Source organism: Raphanus sativus, chromosome 8 (assembly GCF_000801105.2).
Source record: "Raphanus sativus cultivar WK10039 chromosome 8, ASM80110v3, whole genome shotgun sequence".
NCBI classification, from domain to species: domain Eukaryota; kingdom Viridiplantae; phylum Streptophyta; class Magnoliopsida; order Brassicales; family Brassicaceae; genus Raphanus; species Raphanus sativus.
The window spans coordinates 20862523-20889997 of NC_079518.1; the positions used below are offsets into that span (position 1 = coordinate 20862523).

Below are 27475 nucleotides of genomic sequence, written 5' to 3' on the forward strand. Positions count from 1 at the left end.
TTGTTCCGTGATTGCCAAGCCGCATCCTCGTGGTTTAACGATCTTTTGTTACCTCCGATGATCGTGTTTTAACGAGAATGTCGTTTAGTCGCGAACCTTTTGCAAAAGACGATTTTTAAGTTGATTTAAGAAATCGTTGATTTAAGAAATCGTTGATTTAAGAAATCGTCGATTTTCTTAAATCGTTGATTGAAGAAATCGTTGTTTTAAGAAATCATTGTTTTTAAAACAAGATTTCCCGTGAGTTTTTCGTATAAGTTTTTCGTATAAGTTTTCCTTTCTTGAAAACGTAGAAATTCTTAAGACGTATATTTTTATCGAATGTTTTGATACTAACTTCGTCGTCAACACGAACCATTGGAACTTGTTTCGACGCTGCGGACAAATCTATTCAAGAATTTTATCGTAAAAATTGGTTTAAGTAATTTTACGAGAATTATTTTTCGAGAAATATTTTCGAACGTTAATTTCGTTGTGACCGTTTTTTACCCCAACAGACATTAAGACACGATTCTTTTGTTTTCTTGATGATGTTTGGGAGAAATTTGATCTTGGTAAGTAGTCTAAATCAGTTACTTTCCATACAAGAAATTGAGTGTTTATATGGTTTATTTGTAACACAAGTTATTAATTTTTTTTATTATACGGTGAACGCTGGAGTCCTGCCTACTAATGCATATAATCGATCCAAGGTTGTATTCATAACCTGTACCGAAGAAGTTTGTACGGAGATAAGAGAAAAGACAAAGATGAAAGTGGATAAATTGGTGAGGGAGAGAGCTTAGAATATGTTTGAGAGGACACTTTGAAGAGCTAGCTACCCGGAGGTTGCAGTCAGGTGCGATGTTCGTCCTCTTCAGTAACTCTCTCCTCATTTCTCAGGTCTAAATTTCTTAATTTATCGAACTTTTTATATTATTAATTATTATAAACCAAGAATTCAAAATCTTTACAGAATTAGAATCATAATGACGGGGATAGGTACAAAATTTTGTACACAATGTAATTCAGGTCAAACTTATTATTCAATATACTAATTATGCAATTTAATTAAGATGTCAAGTTTACTATTATTATTATTATTATTATTATTATTATTATTATTATTATTATTATTATTATTATTATTATTATTTTTATCGATTATTCAATGTTAATTTGAGACCTTCCCTTTCGGGACTAAGGTGTGACAACAATGTTGTGATCTCTGTCTCTGTCTTCCTCTTGTTTGTTTTATTTGTCCTTGTCATCATCTTCGCTACCACTTTAAGGGAGATGAGATTCATAGCTTCCATTTCAGCAACAACTATAGAATCAAAAGAAAGGAGTAAAGGAGCACCAATGGGATCAGCATTAGATTCAAGAGATGTGATATCAACTGACTGTTCCGTTGGAATATCATCAGCGCCTGTTTGACATGTTAAAAACAATAAATATTAATATTTAGAAAACCAAAACTGGAAGCAAACTAGAGACACTAGAAAGTCTATTACCTTTTTGGGAAGGCAGATCAACGTCCGTCGGCTGATGAGGAGGATTGTTGTTGGATATCATCATTGTTGCAATGGGCGCCACCTGAACTTTCCACCATCTCCTGAGTCGCATCATTCGGATTGGAATCGGATGGATAATCTTGAAAAATAAGTTACATAAAGACAATAAACATTTAGGTTTATCATATATTAATAAAAATCACGTGCAGAGATCAATATTAAACTTATTAAACACATTGTATACCTGTGAAGAAGAGTTAGTGAACGTATTTGGAGATTGCAACGATGGAGAGAGAGTATTGAATCCTGGAAATGCTACTCTAATAGGAGAATGAACAAGATTCGGGGTCCTGAAAGAATTAGAAAATGGCCTGAGGCATTCCATATCGAGCGGTGGAATATCTCTTCCTATCCATGCAGACACTCTTTCAACGGTACTACCAGATCGTCGTTCAGACCGAGGATCAGTTCTTAAGTTTGTTTGAGACGAGGTCTCGCTGATCGGGTTTATACCATTGTCGTTTTGACTATAATCACTCATTTTTGTTGGGGAGAAACCCTTGAAATATTAACAAAAGCCGCATAAAAAACAAGATCGTTGAAAGCATAATAAACATTTGGAATTCAAGTAATGTAATGTAAAGGTTATAAAATTTTGGAGATCTTAATAAAGTAATGAATAATTTATTTATAGAAGTAAAGGAAAACCCGTTTTCTTGAAACGAAACTAGGTAATGTGTGTGCTGAATAGACAGGAGGTAACGCCTTCTTAGAGTAACACTCAGCCATTTCGTTTTGGTAAAAGTTTTATGTGGTCAAACTTTTGTAAATGGTAACAATTTCAGGTACTCAAACTTTGGTCATCCAAGTGTCAGCAATTTCCAAAGAGATTTTAATTAACATTTACTTATTTTTAGTTTTTATGAAAGGTCTATACTTCGGTCCTGTATTTTAAAAAATTACCAAAAACTAAGCATGCAGGTTTGGTTAATTCGGACTATTCAGTTCGTGCAGTTCAGTTTTTGGTTAATTCGGTTTAACATACATTACTGAATTAACCAGAAATATAGTTTGGTACAGTATTCGGTTAGTTCGGTTTGAAAATCCTACCAATTTTTTATTACTGATAGATATCGGTTTAAGTATGTTAAACTTTCATATTAATACGGCTGGTTATTGAAAATTTAGTTAGTATAGTTCTGGTTTTGGTATAGTTATAGTTCTTTTAAGAAGAAAACCAAAGTAACCGATTGTCGAACAAAACAGAAATGAAATCAAAGTTTTTTTAAGAAAACTACAATATCGAACCGAACTTCTGGACGACCAAACCAAAATTTTGGTCTGGTTTAGGAAATTCTGTTTGGTTCAAAATCTCAGGCCTACCAAAAACTAACATGCGCATGCATGGTATAATATCTGGTGCAGGTATGATATTTTTGAGATCTATACATATGTGAAACCTACATGTGCATGCATGGTATTATACATTTATAGAGTGGATTTAACCTCTAGCTGAATATTTTTATAGACTTCTAGAGTAATTTAATATATTTATATATATATGTATTATTTCTATGACTATTATAAACAGTAATTTAATATATTTATATGTTCATGTCTTTTACAATTCTGATAAGTTATAGAAATTCTTGTTATTAAACGTGAAATAATTGTTAAATCAAGCACTATCATTTACCAAACACAAACCATGGAGGAATGGAAGGACAATTGTTTGGTTTAGTTCCTGAACTAGACTGAGTTGTATTTTTATCTTACTCATTAAACACTAATACTTCTCCTAAATATATATGTGTGTGCCTGTGGTGAATGTTAGAATCATAATCAAGCCAGAGATATGAGATTCATTCAGGTAAACTTATTGAAAAGTTAACCAGCCACAAAGACCCTACAACTATACCACAAGCTTAACAACTAGAATCAGAATCTACTTACTCTTCTAGATCTTACCATTTAGTGAAATGACTGGGTGTTCAGATAGGATGTGGGCAAGCAAGAGAAAAAGCTGCAAAGATCTTTGAGACATTAAGACACGATTCATTTATTTTCTTGATGATGTTGGGAGAAAGTTGATCTTGGTAAGTAGTCTAAATCAGTTACTTTCCATACAAGAAATAGAGTGTTTATATGGTTTATTTGTAACACAAGTTATTAATTTTTTTTATATACGGTGAAGGCTGGAGTCCCGCCGCCTAATGCATATAATCGATCCAAGGTTGTATTCACAACATGTACCGAAGAAATTTGTAAGGAGATAAGAGAAAAGACAAAGATGAAAGTGGATGAATTGGTGTGGGAGAGAGCTTAGAATATGTTTGAGAGGACACTTTAAAGAGCCAGCTACCCGGAGGTTGCAGTCAGGTGCGATGTTCGTCCTTTTCAGTAACTCTCTCCTCATTTCTCAGGTCTAAATTTCTTAACTTATTTAACTTTTTATATTATTAATTATTATAAACCAGGAATTGAAAATCTTTACAGAATTAGAATCATAATGACGGGGATAGGTACAATATTTTGTACATCATGTAATTCAGGTCAAACTTATTATTCAATATACTAATTATGCAGTTAAATTAAGATGTCAAGTTTACTATTATTTTTTTATTATTATTATTATTATTATTATTATTATTATTATTATTATTATTATTATTATTATTATTATTATTATTATTATTGTTATTATCGATTATTCAATGTTAATTTGAGACCTTCCCTTTCGGGACTAAGGTGTGACAACAATGTTGTGATCTCTGTCTCTGTCTTCCTCTTGGTTGTTTTATTTGTCCTTGTTCCTGAACTAGACTAATGCTTGTCTCGGTGCTCGGTCGCTATAGCGACCGAGCTTGTTTTTGAGTTTCACTTTCTGCGACTAACGTAGGGTTTTTCCGCAGTTATTGGGGGAGCGAATTTTACTTTTCCGAAACGTTTTCAGAGAAATCGTCTTGGTCGAACCCTTATGAGCTGAGATTTCTCCAACTCGGTAATAAGAAGAATTTCACGGGGTTGGAAAGATTTTATCGTTGCCTTTTGTGTTTGGAGGGAAAAATCACGAGCTCGATTTAGGGCTCTTCCTGTGACGGAAGGTCGCGACTAAGTTTTCGATTTTGTTGAATACTACGGCGTTTGCGTAAGCGTTGGCCGTAGGGGAAGTCAGTGCTGCGAGTTTTTCTTTTATATATGCGTACGTATTTTTGATCAAGCGTTTTGTGGCTATGAGTAAGAATAATCCGTGACCCCCATCTTTCTAGCGCCAAACTGTGGGAACCGAAATTCGCACCGTCAATATATCGTATAAATAAGGAAAGTAGGAAAACCCTAATTTCCCAGAGGTCCCGGATTTCTGCGGAGCCAACGACAAGTGACCAAATAGACGCAGAAAATATGAAAAGATAACAAAACGAGTTTTACGTAAAGTAGATATATATTTCGAATTCGCGTAAGAGCGTTGCGATGATTTTAAATATTGTAAAAGCTTTGACTGCGAGAACTGTCGGCGATTTTCCTAGTTCTTGCCGTCTCAAAACCTTAAACCTAATTGACTCGCAGCTCGATAACCAAAGACGAAAACCGTACGAAAAAGGTTTTGTTAAGATTTGGGACTGGACCTTATGAAAGGCTGCCTACGTACCCCTTTCGAGGATCAAGTCGGACGTAGTTCAGTTAGGAAGGATTGAACAAGAGATCGAATTGCCTGGTGGAGTTCGTCTAGTATGAGCGTTGGTCATAGAAACGGGCATGTCGAGAATAATGCCTAGGGTTTCTATTTGCGGAACTCTAAGTAAAGAATCATTAGATCCTTCCGAGAGGAACGGAAGTCTGTGGACAAGATGAAAATAGAAAAAGAGGCGGACAAACGTTCTAGGTCCTTCCTTGCTAGTCTAACCACCTAAGTTCTAAGTTCTCTAAGTCTAGGATTTCGGATCTGCTCTCTCTCTATCTTTTTCCCCCTTTTTATGCCTCTCGCCTTGAGCTCCTTTCCCTCCTAGGTCGGTTTACACTTCACTCTTTTGCCCTTAAGCCGTCATAGTCCGGAAAATGGAAATATTCCATTTTTTATCTTCATGATTATCTGCGGAAAGTTTCCATTTATCCGCGAAAACTGATGTTTATCCTCCAAGCATAAACCGTCACAAGATTTATGGGATTTTAAGAAATCGTAAGTGGGCCTCGAATCAAGTTTAGGACCCTTTGGGCCGTCTTTCGATTTGAGACGTTTGTTCTTATTCCTCCGCTAAAGTTAAGTTTCCGCGGTTTCATTATAAACCGAACAGACGATCTCATTTGATCAAGAAATCAAGAAATGGTTAGCCGTGGCTTGCGGAGGATTGTTATAAGGATAGTCGAGAATGCATGGTTTTACATCGTATCGTCGTTTCGGAAGACTTTGGACGTTTCGGAAAATTGTTGATATTCGTATGCTCGGTCGCTATAGCGACCGAGCTTTGTCCGCAGCCTTGCCGCTATAGCGACCGTGCTTGTTCTCGAGCTCGGTCGCTATAGCGACCGAGCTTCGTATGATCCCTTGGTTGTTCTGTGATTGCCAAGCCGCATCCTCGTGGTTTAACGATCTTTTGTTACCTCCGATGATCGTGTTTTAACGAGAACGTCGTTTAGTCGCGGAACCTTTTGCAAAGAGACGATTTTTAAGAAATCGTTGATTTAAGAAATCGTTGATTTAACAAATCGTTGATTTAACAAATCGTTGATTTAACAAGTCGTTGTTTTTAAAACAAGATTTTCCCGTGAGTTTTTCGTATAAGTTTTCCATTTTTGAAAACGTAGAAATTCTTATGACGTATATTTTTATCGAATGTTTTGATACTAACTTCGTCATCAACACGAACCATTGGAACTTGTTTCAACGCTGCGGACAATCTATTCAAGAATTTTATCTTAAAAATTGGTTTAAGTAATTTTTACGAGAATTATCTTTTTCGAGAAATATTTTCGAACGTTAATTTCGTTGTGACCGTTTTTGACCCCAACAGACATTAAGACACGATTCTTTTGTTTTCTTGATGATGTTTGGGAGAAAGTTGATCTTGGTAAGTAGTCTAAATCAGTTACTTTCCATACAAGAAATTGAGTGTTTATATGGTTTATTTGTAACACAAGTTATTATTTTTTTTATATACGGTGAACCCTGGAGTCCCGCCGACTAATGCATATAATCGATCCAAGGTTGTATTCACAACTTGTACCGAAGAAGTTTGTAAGAAGATAAGAGAAAAGACAAAGATGAAAGTGGATAAATTGGTGAGGGAGAGAGCTTAGAATATGTTTGAGAGGACACTTTGAAGAGCTAGCTACCCGGAGGTTGCAGTCAGGTGCGATGTTCGTCCTCTTCAGTAACTCTCTCCTCATTTCTCTGGTCTAAATTTCTTAATTTATCGAACTTTTTATATTATTAATTATTATAAACCAAGAATTCAAAATCTTTACAGAATTAGAATCATGATGACGGGGATAGGTACAAGATTTTGTACATCATGTAATTCAGGTCAAACTTATTATTCAATATAATAATTATGCAATTTAATTAAGTTGTCAAGTTTACTATTATTATTATTATTATCATTATTATTATTATTATTATTATCGATTATTCAATGTTAATTTGAGACCTTCCCTTTCAGGACTAAGGTGTGACAACAATGTTCTGATCTCTGTCTCTGTCTTCCTCTTGGTTGTTTTATTTGTCCTTGTCATCATCTTCGCTTTCACTTTTAAGGGAGATTAGGTTCATAGCATCCATTTCAGCAACAACTGTAGAATCAAAAGAAAGGAGTAAAGGAGCACCAATGGGATCAGCATTAGATTCAAGAGATGTGATATCAACTGACTGTTCCGTTGGAATATCATCAGCGCCTGTTTGACATGTTAAAAACAATAAATATTAATATTTGGAAAACCAAAACTGGAAGCAAACTCGAGCCACTATAAAGTCTATTACCTTTTTGGGGAGGCAGATCAACGTCCGTCGGCTGATGAGGAGGATTTTTATTGGATATCATCATTGTTGCATGGGCACCACCTGAACTTTCCACCATCTCCTGAGTCGCATCATTCGGGATTGGAATCGGATGGATAATCTTCAAAAATAAGTTACACAAAGACAATAAACATTTAGGTTTATCATATATTAATAAATATCACGTGCAGAGATCAATATTAAACTTATTAAACACATTGTATACCTGTGAAGAAGAGTTAGTGAACATATTTGGAGATTGCAACGATGGACAGAGAGTATTGAATCGTGGAGATGCTACTCTAATAAGAGAATGAACAAGATTGGGGGTCCTGAAAGAATTAGAAAATGGCCTGAGGCATTCCATATTGAGCGTTGGAATATCTCTTCCTATCCTTGCAGACACTCTTTCAACGGTACTACCAGATCGTCGTTCAGACTGAGGATCAGTTCTTAAGTTGGTTTGAGACGAGGTCTCGCTGATCGGGTTTATACCATTGTCGTTTTGATTATAATCACTCATTTTTGTTGGGGAGAAAACCCTGAAATATTAACAAAAGCCGCATAAAAAACAAGATCGTTGAAAGCATAATAAATATTTGGAATTCAAGTAATATAATGTAAAGGTTATATAATTTGGGAGATCTTAATAAAGTAATGAAAAATTTATTTATAGAAGTAAAGGAAAAACCGTTTTCTTGTGACGCCTTCTTATAGTAACACACAGCCATTTTGTTTTGGTAAAAGTTTTATGTGGTCAAACTTTCGTAAATGGTAACAATTTCATGTAGTCAAACTTTGGTCATCCAAGTGTCAGCAATTTCTAAAGAGATTTTAATTAACATTTACTTCTTTTATAGTTTTTATGAAAGGTCTATACTTCGGTCCTGTTTTTTAAAAAATTACCAAAAACTAAGCATGCAGGTTTGGTTAATTCGGACTATTCAGTTCGGCAGTTCAGTTTTCGGTTAATTCGGTTTAACATACATTACCGAATTAACCAGAAATATAGTTTGGTACAGTATTCGGTTAGTTCGGTTTTGAAAATCCTACCAATTTTGTTATTACTGATAGATATCGGTTTAAGTATGTTAAACTTTCATATTAATTCGGCTGGTTATTGAAAATTTAGTTAGTATAGTTTTGGTTTTGGTATATTTATAGTTCTTTTAAGAAGAAAACCAAAGTAACCGATTGTCGAACCAAACAGAAATGAAATCGAAGTTTTTTTAAGAAAACTACAATATCGAACCAAACTTCTGGGCGACCAAACCAAAATTTTGGTCTGGTTTAGGAAGTTCTGTTTGGTTCAAAATCTCAGGCCTACCAAAAACTAACATGCGCATGCATGGTATAATATCTGGTGCTGATAGAAAAAGCTATTTGCAGGTATGATATTTTTGAGATCTATACATATGCGAAACCTACATGCATGGTAGAATACATTTATAGAGTGGATTTAACCTCTAGCTAAATATTTTTAAAGACTTCTAGAGTAATTTAATATATTTTTTATACATATATATGTATTATTTCTATGACTATTATAAAAAGAATGTTCATGTCTTCTACAATTCTGATAAGTTATAGAAATTCTTGTTATTAAACGTGAAATAAATGTTAAATCAAGCACAATCATTTACCAAACACAAACCATGGAGGAATGGAAGCACAATTTTTTGGTTTAGTTCCTGAACTAGACTGAGTTGTATTTTTTATCTTACTCATTAAACACTAATACTTCTCCTAAATATAATATATATATATATATATATATTTTGTGTGCCTGTAGTGAATGTTAGAATCATAATCAAGCCAGAGATATGAGATTCATTCAGGTAAACTTATTGAAAAGTTAACCAGCCACAAAGACCCTACAACTATATCACAAGCTTAACAACTAGAATCAGCATCTACTTACTCTTCTAGATCTTACCATTTAGTGAAATGACTGGGTGTTCAGATAGGATGTGGGCAAGAAAGAGAAAAAGATGCAAAGATCATTGAGACATTAAGACACGATTCATTTATTTTCTTGATGATGTTTGGGAGAAAGTTGATCTTGGTAAGTAGTCTAGATCAGTTACTTTACATACAAGAAATTGAGTGTTTATATGGTTTATTTGTAACACAAGTTATTAATTTTATTTATATGCGGTGAACGCCGGAGTCCCGCCGCCTAATGCATATAATCGATCCAAGAATTGAAAATCTTTACAGAATTAGAATCATAATGACGGGGATAGGTACAATATTTTGTACATCATGTAATTCAGGTCAAACTTATTATTCAATATACTAATTATGCAATTTAATTAAGATGTCAAGTTTACTATTATTATTATTATTATTATCGATTATTCAATGTTAATTTGAGACCTTCCCTTTCGGGACTAAGGTGTGACAACAATGTTGTAATCTCTGTCTCTGTCTTCCTCTTGGTTGTTTTATTTGTCCTTGTCATCATCTTCGCTACCACTTTTAAGGGAGATGAGGTTCATAGCATCCATTTCAGCAACAACTGTAGAATCAAAAGAAAGGAGTAAAGGAGCACCAATGGGATCAGCATTAGATTCAAGAGATGTGATATCAACTGACTGTTCCGTTGGAATATCATCAGCGCCTGTTTGACATGTTAAAAACAATAAATATTAATATTTGGAAAACCAAAACTGGAAGCAAACTCGAGACACTAAAAAGTCTATTACCTTTTTGGGGAGGCAGATCAACGTCCGTCGGCTGATGAGGAGGATTGTTGTTGGATATCATCATTGTTGCATGGGCGCCACCTGAACTTTCCACCATCTCCTGAGTCGCATCATTCGGGATTGGAATCGGATGGATAATCTTGAAAAATAAGTTACACAAAGACAATAAACATTTAGGTTTATCATATATTAATAAATATCACGTGCAGAGATCAATATTAAACTTATTAAACACATTGTATACCTGTGAAGAAGAGTTAGTGAACATATTTGGAGATTGCAACGATGGAGAGAGAGTATTGAATCCTGGAGATGCTACTCTAATAGGAGAATGAACAAGATTCGGGGTCCTGAAAGAATTAGAAAATGGCCTGAGGCATTCCATATCGAGCGGTGGAATATCTCTTCCTATCCTTGCAGACACTCTTTCAACGGTACTACCAGATCGTCGTTCAGACTGAGGATCAGTTCTTAAGTTGGTTTGAGACGAGGTCTCGCTGATCGGGTTTATACCATTGTCGTTTTTATTATAATCACTCATTTTTGTTGCGGAGAAAACCCTGGAATATTAACAAAAGCCGCATAAAAAACAAGATCGTTGAAAGCATAATAAATATTTGGAATTCAAGTAATGCAATGTAAAGGTTATATAATTTGGGAGATCTTAATAAAGTAATGAATAATTTATTTATAGAAGTAAAGGAAAAACCGTTTTCTTGAAACGAAACTAGGTAATGTGTGTGCTGAATAGACAGGAGGTGACGCCTTCTTATAGTAACACTCAGCCATTTTGTTTTGGTAAAAGTTTTATGTGGTCAAACTTTCGTAAATGGTAACAATTTCATGTAGTCAAACTTTGGTCATCCAAGTGTCAGCAATATCTAAAGAGATTTTAATTAAAATTTACTTCTTTTTTAGTTTTTATGAAAGGTCTATACTTCGGTCCTGTTTTTTAAAAAAATTACCAAAAACTAAGCATGCAGGTTTGGTTAATTCGGACTATTCAGTTCGTGCAGTTCAGTTTTCGGTTAATTCGGTTTAACATACATTACCGAATTAACCAGAAATATAGTTTGGTACAGTATTCGGTTAGTTCGGTTTTGAAAATCCTACCAATTGTTTTATTACTGATAGATATCGGTTTAAGTATGTTAAACTTTCATATTAATTCGGCTGGTTATTGAAAATTTAGTTAGTATAGTTCTGGTTTTGGTATAGTTATAGTTCTTTTATGAAGAAAACCAAAGTAACCGATTGTCGAACCAAACAGAAATGAAATCGAAGTTTTTTTAAGAAAACTACAATATCGAACCAAACTTCTGGACGACCAAACGAAAATTTTGGTCTGGTTTAGGAAGTTCTGTTTGGTTCAAAATCTCAGGCCTACCAAAAACTAACATGCGCATGCATGGTATAATATCTGGTGCTGATAGAAAAAAGCTATTTGCAGGTATGATATATTTGAGATATATACATATGCGAAACCTACATGTGCATGCATGGTAGAATACATTTATAGAGTGGATTTAACCTCTAGCTGAATATTTTTAAAGACTTCTAGCGTAATTTTAATATATTTTTTGTTTATATATATGTATTATTTCTATGACTATTATAAACAGAAGGTTCATGTCTTCTACAATTCTGATAAGTTATAGAAATTCTTGTTATTAAACGTGAAATAATTGTTAAATCAATCACAATCATTTACCCAACACAAACCATGGAGGAATGGAAGCACATTTTTTGGTTTAGTTCCTGCACTAGACTGAGTTGTATTTTTTATCTTACACATTAAACACTAATACTTCTCCTAAATATATATGTGTGTGTGCCTGGAGTGAATGTTAGAACCATAATCAAGCCAGAGATATGAGATTCATTCAGGTAAAGTTATTGAAAAGTTAACCAGCCACAAAGACCCTACAACTATATCACAAGCTTAACAACTAGAATCAGCATCTACTTACTCTTCTAGATCTTACCATTTAGTGAAATGACTGGCTGTTCAGATAGGATGTGGGCAAGCAAGAGAAAAAGCTGCAAAGATCTTTGAGACATTAAGACACGATTCATTTATTTTCTTGATGATGTTTGGGAGAAAGTTGATCTTGGTAAGTAGTCTAAATCAGTTACTTTCCATGCAAGAAATTGAGTGTTTATATGGTTTATTTGTAACACAAGTTATTAATTTTTTTTATATACGGTGAACGCCGGAGTCCCGCCGCCTAATGCATACAATCGATCCAAGGTTGTATTCACAACATGTACCGAAGAAGTTTGTAAGGAGATAAGAGAAAAGACAAAGATGAAAGTGGATAAATTGGTGTGGGAGAGAGCTTAGAATATGTTTGAGAGGACACTTTGAAGAGCTAGCTACCCGGAGGTTGCAGTCAGGTGCGATGTTCGTCCTCTTCAGTAACTCTCTCCTCATTTCTCAGGTCTAAATTTCTTAATTTATCGAACTTTTTATATTATTAATTATTATAAACCAAGAATTGAAAATCTTTACAGAATTAGAATCATAATGACGGGGATAGGTACAATATTTTGTACGTCATGTAATTCCGGTCAAACTTTTATTCAATATATTAATTGTGCAATTTAATTAAGATGTCAAGTTTACTATTATTATTATTATTATTATTATTATTGATTATTCAATGTTAATTTGAGACCTTCCCTTTCGGGACTAAGGTGTGACAACAATGTTGTGATCTCTGTCTCTGTCTTCCTCTTGGTTGTTTTATTTGTCCTTGTCATCATCTTCGCTACCACTTTTAAGGGAGATGAGGTTCATAGCATCCATTTCAGCAACAACTGTAGAATCAAAAGAAAGGAGTAAACGAGCACCAATGGGATCATCATTAGATTCAAGAGATGTGATATCAACTGACTGTTCCGTTGGAATATCATCAGCACCTGTTTGACATGTTAAAAACAATAAAAATTAATATTTGGAAAACCAAAACTGGAAGCAAACTTGAGACACTAGAAAGTCTATTACCTTTTTGGGGAGGCAGATCAACGTCCGTCGGCTGATGAGGAGGATTGTTGTTGGATATCATCATTGTTGCATGGGCGCCACCTGAACTTTCCACCATCTCCTGAGTCGCATCATTCGGGATCGGAATCGGATGGATAATCTTCAAAAATAAGTTACACAAAGACAATAAACATTTAGGTTTATCATATAATAATAAATATCATGTGCAGAGATCAATATTAAACTTATTAAACACATTGTATACCTGTGAAGAAGAGTTAGTGAACATATTTGGAGATTGCAACGATGGAGAGAGAGTATTGAATCCTGGAGATGCTACTCTAATAGGAGAATGAACAAGATTCGGGGTCCTGAAAGAATTAGAAAATGGCCTGAGGCATTCCATATCGAGCGGTGGAATATCTCTTCCTATCCTTGCAGACACTCTTTCAACGGTACTACCAGATCGTCGTTCAGACTGAGGATCAGTTCTTAAGTTGGTTTGAGACGAGGTCTCGCTGATCCGGTTTATACCATTGTCGTTTTGATTATAATCACTCATTTTGTTGGGGAGGAAACCCTGAAATATTAACAAAAGCAGCATAAAAAACAAGATCATTGAAAGCATAATAAATATTTGGAATTCAAGTAATGTAATGTAAAGGTTATATAATTTGGGAGATCTTAATAAAGTAATGAATAATTTATTTATAGAAGTAAAGGAAAAACCGTTTTCTTGAAACGAAACTAGGTAATGTGTGTGCTGAATAGACAGGAGGTGACGCCTTCTTATAGTAACACTCAGCCATTTCGTTATGGTAAAAGTTTTATGTGGTCAAACTTTCGTAAATGGTAACAATTTCATGTAGTCAAACTTTGGTCATCCAAGTGTCAGCAATTTCTGAAGAGATTTTAATTAACATTTACTTCTTTTTTTAGTTTTTATGAAAGGTCTATACTTCGGTCCTGTTTTTAAAAAAAATTACCAAAAACTAAGCATGCAGGTTTGGTTAATTCGGACTATTCAGTTCGTGCAGTTCAGTTTTCGGTTAATTCGGTTTAACATACATTACCGAATTAACCAGAAATATAGTTTGGTACAGTATTCGGTTAGTTCGGTTTTGAAAATCCTACCAATTTTTTTATTACTGATAGATATCGGTTTAAGTATGTTAAACTTTCATATTAATACGGCTGGTTATTGAAAATTTAGTTAGTATAGTTCTGGTTTTGGTATAGTTATAGTTCTTTTAAGAAGAAAACCAAAGTAACCGATTGTCGAACCAAACAGAAATGAAATCGAAGTTTTTTTAAGAAAACTACAATATCGAACCAAATTTCTGGACGACCAAACCAAAATTTTGGTCTGGTTTAGGAAGTTCTGTTTGGTTCAAAATCTCAGGCCTACCAAAAACTAACATGCGCATGCATGGTATAATATCTGGTGCTGATAGAAAAAGCTATTTGCAGGTATGATATTTTTGAGATCTATACATATTCGAAACCTACATGCGCATGCATGGTAGAATACATTTATAGAGTGGATTTAACCTCTAGCTGAATATTTTTAAAGACTTCTAGAGTAATTTAATATATTTTTTTATATATATGTATTATTTCTATGACTATTATAAACAGAATGTTCATGTCTTCTACAATTCTGATAAGTTATAGAAATTCTTGTTATTAAACGTGAAATAATTGTTAAATCAAGAACAATCATTTACCAAACACAAACCATGGAGGAATGGAAGAACAATTTTTTGGTTTAGTTCCTGAACTAGACTGAGTTGTACACTACAAAAATATCGAGCATTCATAGCACACTGGTATAGCGTTTTTTTTGTTTTTGCTATGGTTTAAAACACGCGGATTTATCTATAGCGTTTCCTTTTAATGAAACGCTATCTTTAATTAAGGCGGAAAAAATAATTCAATACGCGGCATATATTTTTAGCCAAGTGTTTTCGCGGTTACTTAATCACAGCAGAACCAAATTAAAAGTGTTATGAAAACCAATACGCGGGATTTAAACCCGAAAATTTTAGGTTTTTCCCACCCGATAATTTTCTAAGGCAAAAAAAGAAAGGTTTTGCCTCAGCTGTATCGAAACCTCAGTTCTATTGAAACCTCTCCCTTCCGCCTCTCTCTCTTGAATCCTCTATTTCCACCTCTCTTTTCTATCGAAATTAACACAAAATCCGACACTCTTTGATTCTCGAATCCTTCTTTAGCCTCTCTCTCGAAGGTTTGATTTCTCGATTTAGGGTTCTTCGATTTTGTCCTAATATTTTGAAATGATTTTGGGTTTGAACCTGTTTCGAATTGAAATATATTTTGGGTTTATATGCACTAAGATACTCGATTTAGGGTTCTTCGGTTTTCATCTGATTTTGAGTTTTCGAGTTAGATTTTTCTTAGATCTATTTCATCTTCTACCAGTGGCGTTGCGAGGCTTACTCCCAGATGGTCCACGGGTTGCAGTTACAAGGTTGTGCAGCTTCTTTAACAGACTCTGTCAGCGAGTTCTTGACCCTGAAAAGCTACTATCTTTGGAGACTGAGCTTGTGGAGACAATGTGCGAAATGGAGAGGTATTTTCCACCAGCCTTGTTCGACATAATGTTTCACCTTCCCTTACATCTGGCAAGGGAGGCACGTTTGGGTGGTCCGGTACATTTTAGATGGATGTATCCATTTGAGAGGTACTAACTGATTTTATGTTTTGGTCTTGTCTTGTTTTGTGTTGTTGTGTAACTGACTAAATGCTTGTTATGCAGGTACATGAAAACTCTTAAGGCATTTGTAAAGAACTATGCAAGGCCAGAAGCTTGTATGGCAGAAAGATATTTAGCTGGAGAATGTATAGCTTTCTGCTTAGAGTTTCTACAAAATTATGTACCTGTTCAAGCGAAAGTAAACCGGAATGAAGATTTGGAGACGAATGTTCTAACACTTGAGGGCCGGCCATTGCAGAAGGCTACTGAAGTAACCCTTACTGATAAAGAGCGAGACATAGCCCATCGATATGTTTTGATGAACATGGCAGTGATGAATCCATATGTTGAGTAAGTTCAGTCTGAATCTTTTTATTCATTTTATTTTTCGTTTGGTATAATCTAATGTCATGTTATGGTTTACAAGGATGCATTTAGAAGAATTGCAACTTAATGATGCAAGGTGTGAAAGAAATGAAACAATTCTATGGAAAGTTCATGCTGAGAAGTTCTCGCAGTGGGTAAAAGAAAAGGTATACTGCTCTGTTGTTTTCAATATTGTAGTCTACAATATTGTTCTTAAGTATTTAATTCCTGTTAACCGCAGATCCCTCCCAACTCAGAAGAGCATGCTAAGAGGCTAAGATGGTTGGCTTTTGGACCACGACATACTGCTCAAACGTTCAAAGGTTATATCATCAACGGACATCGGTTTCAGACTGACGATGTTATGCGGAAGACACAGAACAGTGGAGTTATGTATGAAGCCTTCAGCATGTGTAGATCCAGTGCCAGAGATACTGCACATAAGGCGGATATGGTTGCATTCGACGGAGTTATTGAAGAGATCATACTGCTCGACTACCATATGTTTCAGATTCCACTCTTCAAGTGCAAGTGGGCAAACAAAGGTCACGGTGTGAAAGAAGAGCAAGGATTTACACTGGTGAACCTCCAAGTGAACCAGGCTCCGTATATGCAAGATCCATATATTATGGCATCCCAAGCAAAACAAATCTTCTACGCTAAAGAAGATGATTCCTCACCTTGGTCCGTTGTTATGAAGGCACCACCTAGAGGGTATCATGAGCTAGAGACAGAGGAGGAGTTTGTTGCCGCACCTTTGACAATTCCAGAAATTGAAGATTATGGGAACCAGGGCTCTGATGACGAAAGTTTTTGTGTTAGAGATGACTGTGAAGCAGTCTTAGTAGTGGAATAGTTGGTTGAAGTTATGTTTGCTGGTAGTTCATAGAATATTGGTTCTGTTGCAGGTTTGCTAAATGGCAAAGCAAGGAGATGCAGCTACTACCCGACGCAGTCGTCGTCAAGCAGGCATTCCACCAACACCTGCGGTGACGAAGAGTAAAAAGCAGAAAAAACAACGACTTGTTTTGGAAGACGAAGATTACTTAGAGCATGTGGGTACTTTTCAGACAGAGAACACACAGCCTGAAGAAGAGAGGACGCAGCCTCAGGTCGAGAGGACGCAGCCTCAGGAAGAGAGAACGCAGCCTCAGGAAGAGAGAACGCAGCCTCAGGAAGAGAAAACGCAGCCTCAGGACGAGAGGACTGGCATGTCTGAAGAAGAGATTATGCAGCCTCAGGCAGAGAGTGTGCAGCCGCAGGAAGGGAGTACGCAACCATCTAATGGAGAAGCTGAAGATGATGAGACAAGCACCAAAAAGAGAACAAGAGGTCTAACAAAGATGCGTGGAGTTACTAAGCAGCCAGAGGAAAAGGTTGACGTTGAGTTCAATTCTCTCGGTGAACACGTTGGCAAAAGATCTGTAACTCTGTCATCATTTCTTGGACCTCTAGTGAGAGAGCATGTTCCTATACTACTGGATGATTTGAGGCACCTCGATGAGAAAACTAACTACGTACTGTGGGAGGAGATTCAGGTACTATATATGGTCTAGTTTATCATACATTATATGACAGAGCAACTTATGTTTTAAGTTTCAAAATATTTCAGGGAAGGTTCAATTTGACTGAAGATTGGCAAAAAGCTTGTGTTTTCAAGCAAATGGGTTGTATATGGCGAGCTTCAAAGTCAAGGCTTGTTACCCAAGTACGAAGTGCTAGTAGGACAGCGATACCTACATTAAAACCGAGCAATATCCAGTAAATGGCAGAATGGATGAAATGGGTCAAGAGTAAAACTACCGAAGAATTCAAGGTTCAGAATGTTTAATCTATTTATTTGAACAGACATCTTTAAGAAATATTCACTTTCTGAGTTTCTGTGCAGGTTCACAGTGACAAATATAGGGAGCTAAGGAAGGCGCAGATACCCCACACCACCAGCCGCAAAGGAATGATTCGCCTAGCTCATGAGATGGTAATGTATTGCTACTCCATATACTGACACGGTGTTGGCATTTTATTAATGTCCCATTTGTACTTGTAGAAAAAAAAGAGCACTGACCCTAGCAAGGTGACAAGGAGTAAGATTTGGGTGGCAGGACGCACTCATTCTGATGGAAGACCTGTCAGACCAGAATTTGCAGAGACAATTGTAAGTGTATAATGAGTTGTGGACTTAGATCATCAGTCAATATTGACACAATTTTGTTGTGTATCAGGAACAAATAAAGTCAATCGATACTGAAATGGGATCCACATGTAGTAATAACTTCAGAGATGATGCTGTGAGTCAAGTCTTAGGTAAAGACAAGAATGGAAAAGTCAGAGGGATGGGCAGAGGAGTAACTGCTACAAAGCTAGCGTTCATTCAGGCTAGAGACACGCATGTGATGAAGCTTGAAGAGACACAGGTGGAATTGCTCAAGAAGATTGAAGAGCTGCAGACTGAAGTTCGCAACATAGTTAAAGACAAAAAGGTTATCTAATTCTCACTCTTCTCTTGATGATGGTAGTTTTGATATCAATATCAGTTACAAATTATATTTTATTGTCAAAGCAGTGTGATGATTCTGTAGCTGAGACTACAAGTTCTAGAAAAGTAGTAACGAGGTGTCAGCTACTGGATTGGTGTGAAGTAGGTGACGTTGTTGTTGCAGAAGGAGAGTTCTGCTCAGCTGAACCAATGTACAAAATTGGTCGTGTTCCTCTTGGGCCTGGAGCAGCAGCTGTTGTTGTCAATTCTGTAACAAAGACTGATGCTTATGTATGGAGGCCAACCACAAGTATATTCTCAGTTGGACAAGCATTGGGTAACAAAATCGCCTGGCCCGCTGACAAGATCATTCTGGATAACGAGCAGGCAGAGGTTCAAACTATGCTTCATCGGTAAACAGCTTCTTCCTCTAATCTTGTACGAATTGTTTTTCTGTTTGAATTCGGGTGTAACACATTATTCATGTCTTAGGAATCATTGGATAAAATACTCATCATTGACTGGACTTGCGATGATGTGATTGCTGAGGGTGGTTTGTTATCAACTGATCCTAAGCAATTGGTCGACAACATTCCACTTGGACCCAATGCTGCTGTTGTCAAGGTTGAAAAGGTGATTAAGAAAGAGGCTTATTTGTGGAGACCTAGTCCTGACATGTCAACCATTGGTGATGCACTTCATCTCAGTATCGCTTGGCCAATTCAGAAGATAGATATGATTAACAAGTCACCAAATAGAGTTTCGCCACTATCTTCTTCACCTCGGGTAAACTTCTTGAACATTTTCAAATCGTGGAGTTATTAAATTTGTACTTATGCTTTCTTTGGTGACAGAGTGTTACTAACAGCTTGGACACCTCTAAATCAAGTCCAGAGAAGAAGTGTCTCTTGTTGGATTGCAATAACTCGGGAAAGACTGTCGCTGAAGGCCGTGTTATCTCCACAAATCCAGAGGATAGAGTCCACTTTGTCCCTTTAGGTGAAAATGCTTGCAAGGTCTTTGTTTTAGTGGCAAAGATTGGAGATGCAAGAGTTTGGAGACCAAATGCAGAAGTTGAATTCATATCCGATGCTCTAGGTACGACTGTGGCTTGGCCTAGTGACAAAGTTAAATTTGTCTGATGCTTGTATGTTTGATAGCTATGTTTAAAAACTTTGGTGTGTGTTTGCTTGGGAAGTTTGTGTTGTTGAACATGTATGTCAACAGGATAATGTTATCTTTAATGTTTAATATATACGAAATGTTTGGTTTTATGATTTTCTATATATAAAATTTACTATATTGCTTTTATATTACTGAAACTGTGAACGCTACAAAAAAACAAAAAAATGAATTCTGTAAAAATATATGACATATGGGATAGATATCGAAAACAGAATGCTATGTTATATTTTTTTAATTGCAAAAAGCAAATCGCTATATAAATAAATTATATCGTAGCATAGGCGCAAAACGCTATGTTAAGTGGTAGACCTATTATCGCGGCCGATGAAACAGCAAACCTAATAACGCTATGGTATCCTGCGATAGCGTTTTCCCGGCGCAATTAATACTCGTTTTTCTTGTAGTGGTATTTTTTATCTTACTCATTAAACACTAATACTTCTCCTAAATATATATGTGTGTGCCTGTAGTGAATGTTAGAATCATAATCAAGCCAGAGATATGAGATTCATTCAGGTAAACTTATTGAAAAGTTAACCAGCCACAAACACCCTACAACTATATCACAAGCTTAACAACTAGAATCAGCATCTACTTATTCTTCTAGATCTTACCATTTAGTGAAATGACTGGCTGTTCAGAGAGGATGTGGGCAAGCAAGAGAAAAAGCTGCAAAGATCTTCGAGACATTAAGACACGATTCATTTATTTTCTTGATGATGTTTGGGAGAAAGTTGATCTTGGTAAGTAGTCTAAATCAGTTACTTTCCATACAAGAAATTGAGTGTTTATATGGTTTATTTGTAACACAAGTTATTAATTTTTTTATATACGGTAAACGCTAGAGTCCTGCCGCCTAATGCATATAATCGATCCAAGGTTGTATTCACAACATGTACCGAAGAAGTTTGTAAGGAGATAAGAGAAAAGACAAAGATGAAAGTGGATAAATTGGTGTGGGAGAGAGCTTAGAATATGTTTGAGAGGACACTTTGAAGAGCCAGCTACCCGGAGGTTGCAGTCAGGTGCGATGTTCGTCCTCTTTTCCTCATTTCTCAGGTCTAAATTTCTTAATTTATCGAACTTTTTATATTATTAATTATTATAAACCAAGAATTGAAAATATTTACAGAATTAGAATCATAATGACGGAGATAGGTACAATATTTTGTACATCATGTAATTCAGGTCAAACTTATTATTCAATATACTAATTATGCAATTTAATTAAGATGTCAAGTTTACTATTATTATTATTATTATTATTACTAGAGTCTCTGTCCGCGCTACGCGCGGAAAATCTTTTAAATATTTTAAATTTCAGATGGTAATCTAGGAAAAAAATCAAATTTAATTGTTTATTTTAATTAAGATTTTATTATATGTTGTATCATGGATTTTCCAAGTTTGTGAATTAATTGATGAGGAAAGACTTGGATGGAATAATTAGATCCGAAAACTTAATATAAAAGTTGCTAGGACACAAATAAAAAAATCATAAAAAGGTTTGGAGATTTTTTTTCTTTCTCTATAGCTATAGTTGTGGACTGTATGAAAGCAGAGAACCTGAAAATGTTAAAGAGTGAATTTAACGTAAATTTTTAATAGTAATCTAAACATATTATTTTAGAGTATAGAAAGACATACTTGGCAGTGGTTAGACATCAATCCTCGTTTGGGAAAAGCTCAGGTGGTGAGATTTTCCTTTTGTCGATAGCTAGAACACTGCCAAACATTAAAATGAGAACTATTAGTAATAAGACCAGAAAGCAACAGTCTAAATGAAACATTATTTAAAATTTTCTTACTTTCGTGAGAGATGGGAGATCGTTGAAAATTTTTCTGTAGACTATATTTTTCACTTTTAGTAGGTGTGTTGCATATTATGTATGGATTTACTAATGGACACATGTATATTTAAATAACAGCGCTTTGACATGAAAAAGGTTTTTGTTTTTTAATTATTTTTAAGTTAATTAACAACAAATGTAGGGTTGATTCTTACCGTAATAAAGAGCATTACATTTATACATTTTTGCATTCTTGGTTTTTAAAAAGATGAGCAACATGTATACAATTTGAAAACAAATATTTAGAAGTGAAATCTTACTGTATATAAAAAAGTTTCAATTTTTTTTTTATATAAGAGAGTTTATATCATACAAATAAAAACTCACCACATTTTTATACAAAACAGTTGTATTCAGAGAACTGTTATTTTTTTTTTGAGAAAAATTCAGAGAACTGTTATTTCGGAGACAATTTATTCAAATTCTTCCCATGTGGTTTTATGGCCATGGATTGAGATTAGAGCTGTTATGCACACGAGAATGAGAAAAGTCCAAAGTACAAAAATGCAAAACCAGTAGTTAGAACAGCAGATGTAACTATCTAAGCATAAGAAATAGTCTACACTGAAAGATAAAAAAAAATACCAAACACATTTACTCAAAAACTATTCAAAACAGATTAAACCAAACCTAAGTAAACCAAACCTAATCTACGCCGTTGTCGTCATCTTACTCCATCCCCCTCCTCCTCCTTGTGTCTCTGTCTTCTCTCCTTCTCCGCCTTTCTCATCTTCTTCTTCTTCTTCTTCTCCTTCTTCTTGCTTGGCTTCATGTAACTTCACCATTGTCTCTGAACCAATTCCATCAAGCTACCCATGTCTCTCTTCCCTCGCCGGAACCAACTCCATCTCTTTTTTTCTATCTTGCTCGACTCAAACTCCATCTAATGTCCCAGTCGCTAACTGCAGGTCAAAAAAGAATTTGCTCAGCCCAATATCAAACTCAGATAAAAACAAATTGCAGTAAGCAGAGGTATACAAAGCTTACTCTCGAAGTCTCTGACTTTTTAGCTTACAAAGATTCACACCGGTGTTACCAATCTGTGAATTTGTCATTAGCACAGAAAAATAAGAAAAATAAGATATTGCTACTGGATCCACGTCAATGAAAACTTCCCTGTTTAAACAAAACAAAAAAAAATTGAGATTCAGGCTTTTAAGAAGTTACCTGAACAATTGTCTTTTGGAAAGGAAGAGTAAATATGATTCAGTTTTTCCAGATTTCATAGCCATCGTTTGGTGTGGGTGTACTGAATTTTTTGAAGAGTTCGTATATGAAAGAACGGAAGTCGGAACGTGGACAGTTGCAAGGATTAATGAAGAATTAAATGTAAAAGAGTGAGAGACAGAGTAAAATCAACTACAAAGTAAAGATGATTAACGACGAAGGTGAAGCTGAGAAATCGCTGTCTTTGCAAACAATATGGTGATGTGGAAGGAAGTTGATCTATGATTGGTTGATTAAATGTGGTGAAACTGCACTATGTTTTACGAAACCCAAACGTAAAATGTGATTGAAGTACAGCTGAGTTAACTGACGCATCTGACGTGGTGCAAAGCTCAACTCCTATTGGTCGATTTAATTTGTCGACATTGACAGGTTAAGAGTTGAGATTATTCAGCTTTTAGTATTGTATTGACATCTTTATTTTTTTTATTTTATATTATTAATGGAAATTATTGTTTTTATTAAAATTTATGTAAGGCAGTATTTTTAAAGACTTTAACAGTAAATAGGAATATGTAACTATTAATGGAAATTATTATTTTTATTAATATCATATTCAAAATTTTTACCATATTTTTAATATGTAATTTAAAACATTAGACATATGAGTTATTGGTTTTGAAAATGTAAATTCTTTTGTTAAACTAAATACATGTTTTGATGTATGTTTTGAGGTCAAACTTTCGAGTTATTATTATTCTTGCAAGTTTACATTTTATTTTCAAATTAAATGTTTGTAATTTTAATTTTGAAAAGTCATAGAAATCTAACTATGAGTTTTTAATTTTCTTTTTATTTCCAACTAAATGCAACAAAATGTATAACAAATGATGAAAATGTCATAGAAATTTTGGGAGTTGTGAAGGGCTCAGAGTAAGCACAGTGAGACAGAACTGGTGAAAGCTTAAGGACTCCACCCATGCATGGTGCTGGCCGAAGAGTGAACACTGTAACGATGTTGTCCAGTGAGTGGACTGACTACCCATGCTGTAAGTGGATGATCCTCATAGAAGTCTTTGAAGTGGAACAACAATTTCATCCCTTTCTAGTTCCATAAAAGTAAATCATGTTCAAAGAGAATAAAGACATTAGAAGATTATAGGAGTAGAAACAGAAGATCAAGTATAAAGTAATTTAAACAATTTTCACAGAGCCTCCAAGACAATGGAAAGCTCATTTTCGAACACATTTCTACCAAGTAGAATAATGGCTGTATAGAGCTGCAACATAATCATAATGCACTGTGAATAAAGCTATCCCCCATATGAAACATCTCATTTCCCTCTCTTTTTACAGCGCCTAAACTCTAATCATTCGACACTCATATAAAAATAGACATGAATCAGAGCAGCAAGAGAGGTATTAACATTGTTCAATTAATAGAAATAGATTAAGGAAAACTCTCAACGTAACGCAAAAGGTGTTTCGTTGGCGTAACATAATCGAAAGTATAACCTGGAAGAATTGATGTAATATAAATGAATACCTGACCACCAGAAGCAAACTGATACATCTTCCAAAAAAGAGAGCCAAACTGATACATGGCCCTCTGACCAAACTCACTCAATTGGGTGCCAATCAATACAATCAAACGCCACTCCACTTACCTGTGAAAAAGCATTTTAGATTAGTCAAATAGACAAATAGTGTTTTTGTTGCATAGTAAATTCACAATACTCCAAATTCTTAAACTTACCCATGAATTGTGTCCCTCACCTCACGCCATAGCCTGACGATATTCTTCGTGAATTGCAGTTAGGAGATTCAAAATATTTGAGAGGTTAAAAATGAGAAAAAGAAAAAATAATTTTACATGAGCTTCTTCATAAGTGAGTTTCATCATCCTATAATGATTTTGAGCTTTCCGACTCGTCTTGTGGGAACCATCATTTTCTTGACATAGGGGATTTTCCTCTGCTTCAGCTTGGCTCACTTGGAGTCTTGTAAATAATTGTCGTTTTTGTCTCCACCTGATTATTGACTTCTCCAACAATCAAACCGATCATATAATCTTTGTCTAGTGCCTTGCTGCTTGTGACCACCGGAAAGCAGGCTACATAGGAGAAGAAAATAAACAGGCTTATAACTCAAGTCACTCTGAGTTGCAAACTTGAAACAAAACATATGATCTCAAGTATTATAAATGTATAACTACATCACTGCATACCTGGACCCTAAGTGCTTGACGCCGCATATTGAAGAACTCTCTTAGCTCCATGTTGGCAAACTGGATCACCTTTGACTGTGCCGTTGAAGGCACATTTTTTCTACACTCTCCTTGAATATGAACCGCTGCTTTTGCGGCTGTACGGTATGCCACTAACGCGTCGTTAAGATTCTGCTAACTGTCTAGGAGAGCGCCTCAGTTTGATATCTCCCTGTTGCAAGCCTCAAGGTGTCCGCTAATGATTCCACTTTCCAGCAATCTTCATGTCAATAAACTGAACAGCCAAACATTTCTCTGCAAGATAAGCAGCTAAACCATCAAATCCACTTTACTGTGCCAAAGCTCTAACACAATATATGATAAACGGACATGACACTTTGATTTTATACCTGAGGCCTAAACTAAGACTCAGATTCACATGTTCAGTAGCGTTTGAAAGGAAAATAAATGATACTGAATGAGCGTGAGTAAGACCAATGAAATCTGTGTAGTTGACATAGTGAAAGCCATAGATATCTTGAAAAACAGAACTTACTTGAGAGAATACTGGAACCTAAATCTGGAACGTAAGCAATTGCAGTTTAAAATCTACACGACTTAGTAGGATATATTGGAGGTGTAACAATTACCATTTGTACAGACATAAATGAACCAATGCTTTCTTCCACACAATCAAAGAGATCGCAGCTGAAGATGTATTCGGAATTGGTAAGAGAAGCAACTGTATCTGCAGCTTTATAAAATGAGCTACAATGAAATTTTTTTGGTTATAAGTAAAACAAAATGGAACACTCAAGAACAAATAAACGTTGTTTTTGAAAGGCTGAGAAAAGTAAGTAACGATATGAGAAGCTCTGAATTACCTTATAAAACAAACCCTTTGTTATTTACATGTTTGCTTCAGCACCAGCTGCAACCAACCTTATTTCCAAAACAATTATATACTGGCTGTCCGAAACAACAACAAAAAGAGATTAGCAAATTAGGGAAGATAACTTACAGCACAGACATTCATGCCAAATTTTAATATGAAAACAGAGATGAAGCTTAATCGAATACCACTTTTAAGGGAGATGAGGTTCATAGCATCCATTTCAGCAACAACTGTAGAATCAAAAGAAAGGAGTAAACGAGCACCAATGGGATCAGCATTAGATTCAAGAGATGTGATATCAACTGACTGTTCCGTTGGAATATCACCAGTGCCTGTTTGACATGTTAAAAACAATAAATATTAATATTTGGAAAACCAAAACTGGAAGCAAACTCGAGACACTAGAAAGTCAATTACCTTTTTGGAGAGGCAGATCAACGTCTGTCGGCTGATGAGGAGGATTGTTGTTGGATATCATCATTTTTGCATTGGCGCCACCTGAATTTTCCACCATCTCCTGAGTCGCATCATTCGGGATTGGAATCGGATGGATAATCTTGAAAAATAAGTTACACAAAGACAATAAACATTTAGTTTTATCATATATTAATAAATATCACATGCATAGATCAATATTAAACTTATTAAACACATTGTATACCTGTGAAGAAGAGTTAGTGAACATATTTGGAGATTGCAACGATGGAGAGAGAGTATTGAATCCTGGAGATGTTACTCTAATAGGAGAATGAACAAGATTTGGGGTCCTGAAAGAATTAGAAAATGGCCTGAGGCATTCCATATCGAGCGGTGGAATATCTCTTCCTATCCTTGCAGACACTCTTTCAATGGTACCACCAGATCGTCGTTCAGACTGAGGATCAGTTCTTAAGTTGGTTTGAGACGAGGTCTCGCTGATCGGGTTTTATACCATTGTCGTTTTGATTATAATCACTCATTTTTGTTGGGGAGAAAACCCTGAAATATTAACAAAAGCCGCATAAAAAACAAAATCGTTGAAAGCAAAATAAATATTTGGAATTCAAGTAATGTAATGTAAAGGTTATATAATTTGGGAGATCTTAATAAAGTAATGAATAATTTATTTATAGAAGTAAAGGAAAAACTGTTTCTTGAAACGAAACTAGGTAATGTGTGTGCTGAATAGACAGGAGGTGATGCCTTCTTATAGTAACACTCAGCCATTTCGTTTTGGTAAAAGTTTTATGTGGTCAAACTTTCGTAAATGGTAACAATTTCATGTAGTCAAACTTTGGTCATCCACGTGTCAGCAATTTCTAAAGAGATTTTAATTAACATTTACTTCTTTTTTTAGTTTTTATGAAAGGTCTATACTTCGGTCCTGTTTTTAAAGAAATTACCAAAAACTAAGCCTGCAGGTTTGGTTAATTCGGACTATTCAGTTCGTGCAGTT

General features: G+C 35.3%; 4 protein-coding genes and 2 long non-coding RNA genes across 9 annotated transcripts; all 6 read right to left on the reverse strand.

The window, feature by feature from the left end:
* Positions 1-1136: 1136 nt before the first annotated feature.
* On the reverse strand, positions 1137-2034 carry LOC108820111 (probable WRKY transcription factor 10). The gene is made up of 3 exons (XM_018593092.2): positions 1738-2034; positions 1494-1632; positions 1137-1408 (listed from the first exon to the last, which is right to left on the reverse strand). The coding sequence occupies exons 1-3, from the start codon at positions 2032-2034 to the stop codon at positions 1137-1139; spliced, it is 708 nt and encodes a 235-aa protein (XP_018448594.2).
* Positions 2035-7206: 5172 nt separating this feature from the next.
* On the reverse strand, positions 7207-8008 carry LOC108820107 (probable WRKY transcription factor 10). Its single transcript, XM_018593087.1, has 3 exons — positions 7712-8008; positions 7468-7606; positions 7207-7382 (listed from the first exon to the last, which is right to left on the reverse strand). Exons 1-3 carry the CDS (start codon positions 8006-8008, stop codon positions 7207-7209), a joined length of 612 nt encoding a protein of 203 aa, XP_018448589.1.
* A 1924-nt stretch (positions 8009-9932) lies between these two features.
* Positions 9933-10734, reverse strand: LOC108820105 (probable WRKY transcription factor 10). Its single transcript, XM_018593086.2, has 3 exons — positions 10438-10734; positions 10194-10332; positions 9933-10108 (listed from the first exon to the last, which is right to left on the reverse strand). Exons 1-3 carry the CDS (start codon positions 10732-10734, stop codon positions 9933-9935), a joined length of 612 nt encoding a protein of 203 aa, XP_018448588.2.
* Positions 10735-12939: 2205 nt separating this feature from the next.
* LOC108820108 (probable WRKY transcription factor 10) lies at positions 12940-13988 on the reverse strand. Its single transcript, XM_018593088.2, has 4 exons — positions 13953-13988; positions 13445-13759; positions 13201-13339; positions 12940-13115 (listed from the first exon to the last, which is right to left on the reverse strand). The coding sequence occupies exons 1-4, from the start codon at positions 13986-13988 to the stop codon at positions 12940-12942; spliced, it is 666 nt and encodes a 221-aa protein (XP_018448590.2).
* An 8236-nt stretch (positions 13989-22224) lies between these two features.
* LOC108821526 (uncharacterized) lies at positions 22225-23474 on the reverse strand. Its single transcript, XR_001944586.2, has 3 exons — positions 22940-23474; positions 22760-22812; positions 22225-22674 (listed from the first exon to the last, which is right to left on the reverse strand). It is a non-coding gene; the product is annotated as an uncharacterized LOC108821526 (long non-coding RNA).
* A 1010-nt stretch (positions 23475-24484) lies between these two features.
* On the reverse strand, positions 24485-26223 carry LOC108822176 (uncharacterized). 4 transcript variants are annotated; one of them, XR_008937226.1, is made up of 6 exons: positions 26167-26223; positions 26030-26087; positions 25796-25893; positions 25167-25460; positions 24696-25052; positions 24485-24606 (listed from the first exon to the last, which is right to left on the reverse strand). It is a non-coding gene; the product is annotated as an uncharacterized LOC108822176 (long non-coding RNA). The 4 variants fall into 4 exon arrangements; XR_008937227.1 differs by having other exon boundaries at positions 25796-25899; positions 26167-26187; XR_001944722.2 differs by having other exon boundaries at positions 26030-26217.
* Positions 26224-27475: the final 1252 nt, after the last annotated feature.

Bases quoted from the DNA above. Each gene is read 5' to 3' on its own strand.
- LOC108820111 (XM_018593092.2), bottom strand. From the start codon at position 2,034: ATGAGTGATTATAGTCAAAACGACAATGGTATAAACCCGATCAGCGAG. The intron at 1,633-1,737 runs GTATACAATGTG...TTATTTTTCAAG, and splicing joins TCACTAACTCTTCTTCACAG to ATTATCCATCCGATTCCAAT. The intron at 1,409-1,493 runs GTAATAGACTTT...CATGTCAAACAG, and splicing joins TGATCTGCCTTCCCAAAAAG to GCGCTGATGATATTCCAACG.
- LOC108820107 (XM_018593087.1), bottom strand. From the start codon at position 8,008: ATGAGTGATTATAATCAAAACGACAATGGTATAAACCCGATCAGCGAG. The intron at 7,607-7,711 runs GTATACAATGTG...TTATTTTTGAAG, and splicing joins TCACTAACTCTTCTTCACAG to ATTATCCATCCGATTCCAAT. The intron at 7,383-7,467 runs GTAATAGACTTT...CATGTCAAACAG, and splicing joins TGATCTGCCTCCCCAAAAAG to GCGCTGATGATATTCCAACG.
- LOC108820105 (XM_018593086.2), bottom strand. From the start codon at position 10,734: ATGAGTGATTATAATAAAAACGACAATGGTATAAACCCGATCAGCGAG. The intron at 10,333-10,437 runs GTATACAATGTG...TTATTTTTCAAG, and splicing joins TCACTAACTCTTCTTCACAG to ATTATCCATCCGATTCCAAT. The intron at 10,109-10,193 runs GTAATAGACTTT...CATGTCAAACAG, and splicing joins TGATCTGCCTCCCCAAAAAG to GCGCTGATGATATTCCAACG.
- LOC108820108 (XM_018593088.2), bottom strand. From the start codon at position 13,988: ATGGCTGAGTGTTACTATAAGAAGGCGTCACCTCCT. The intron at 13,340-13,444 runs GTATACAATGTG...TTATTTTTGAAG, and splicing joins TCACTAACTCTTCTTCACAG to ATTATCCATCCGATTCCGAT. The intron at 13,116-13,200 runs GTAATAGACTTT...CATGTCAAACAG, and splicing joins TGATCTGCCTCCCCAAAAAG to GTGCTGATGATATTCCAACG.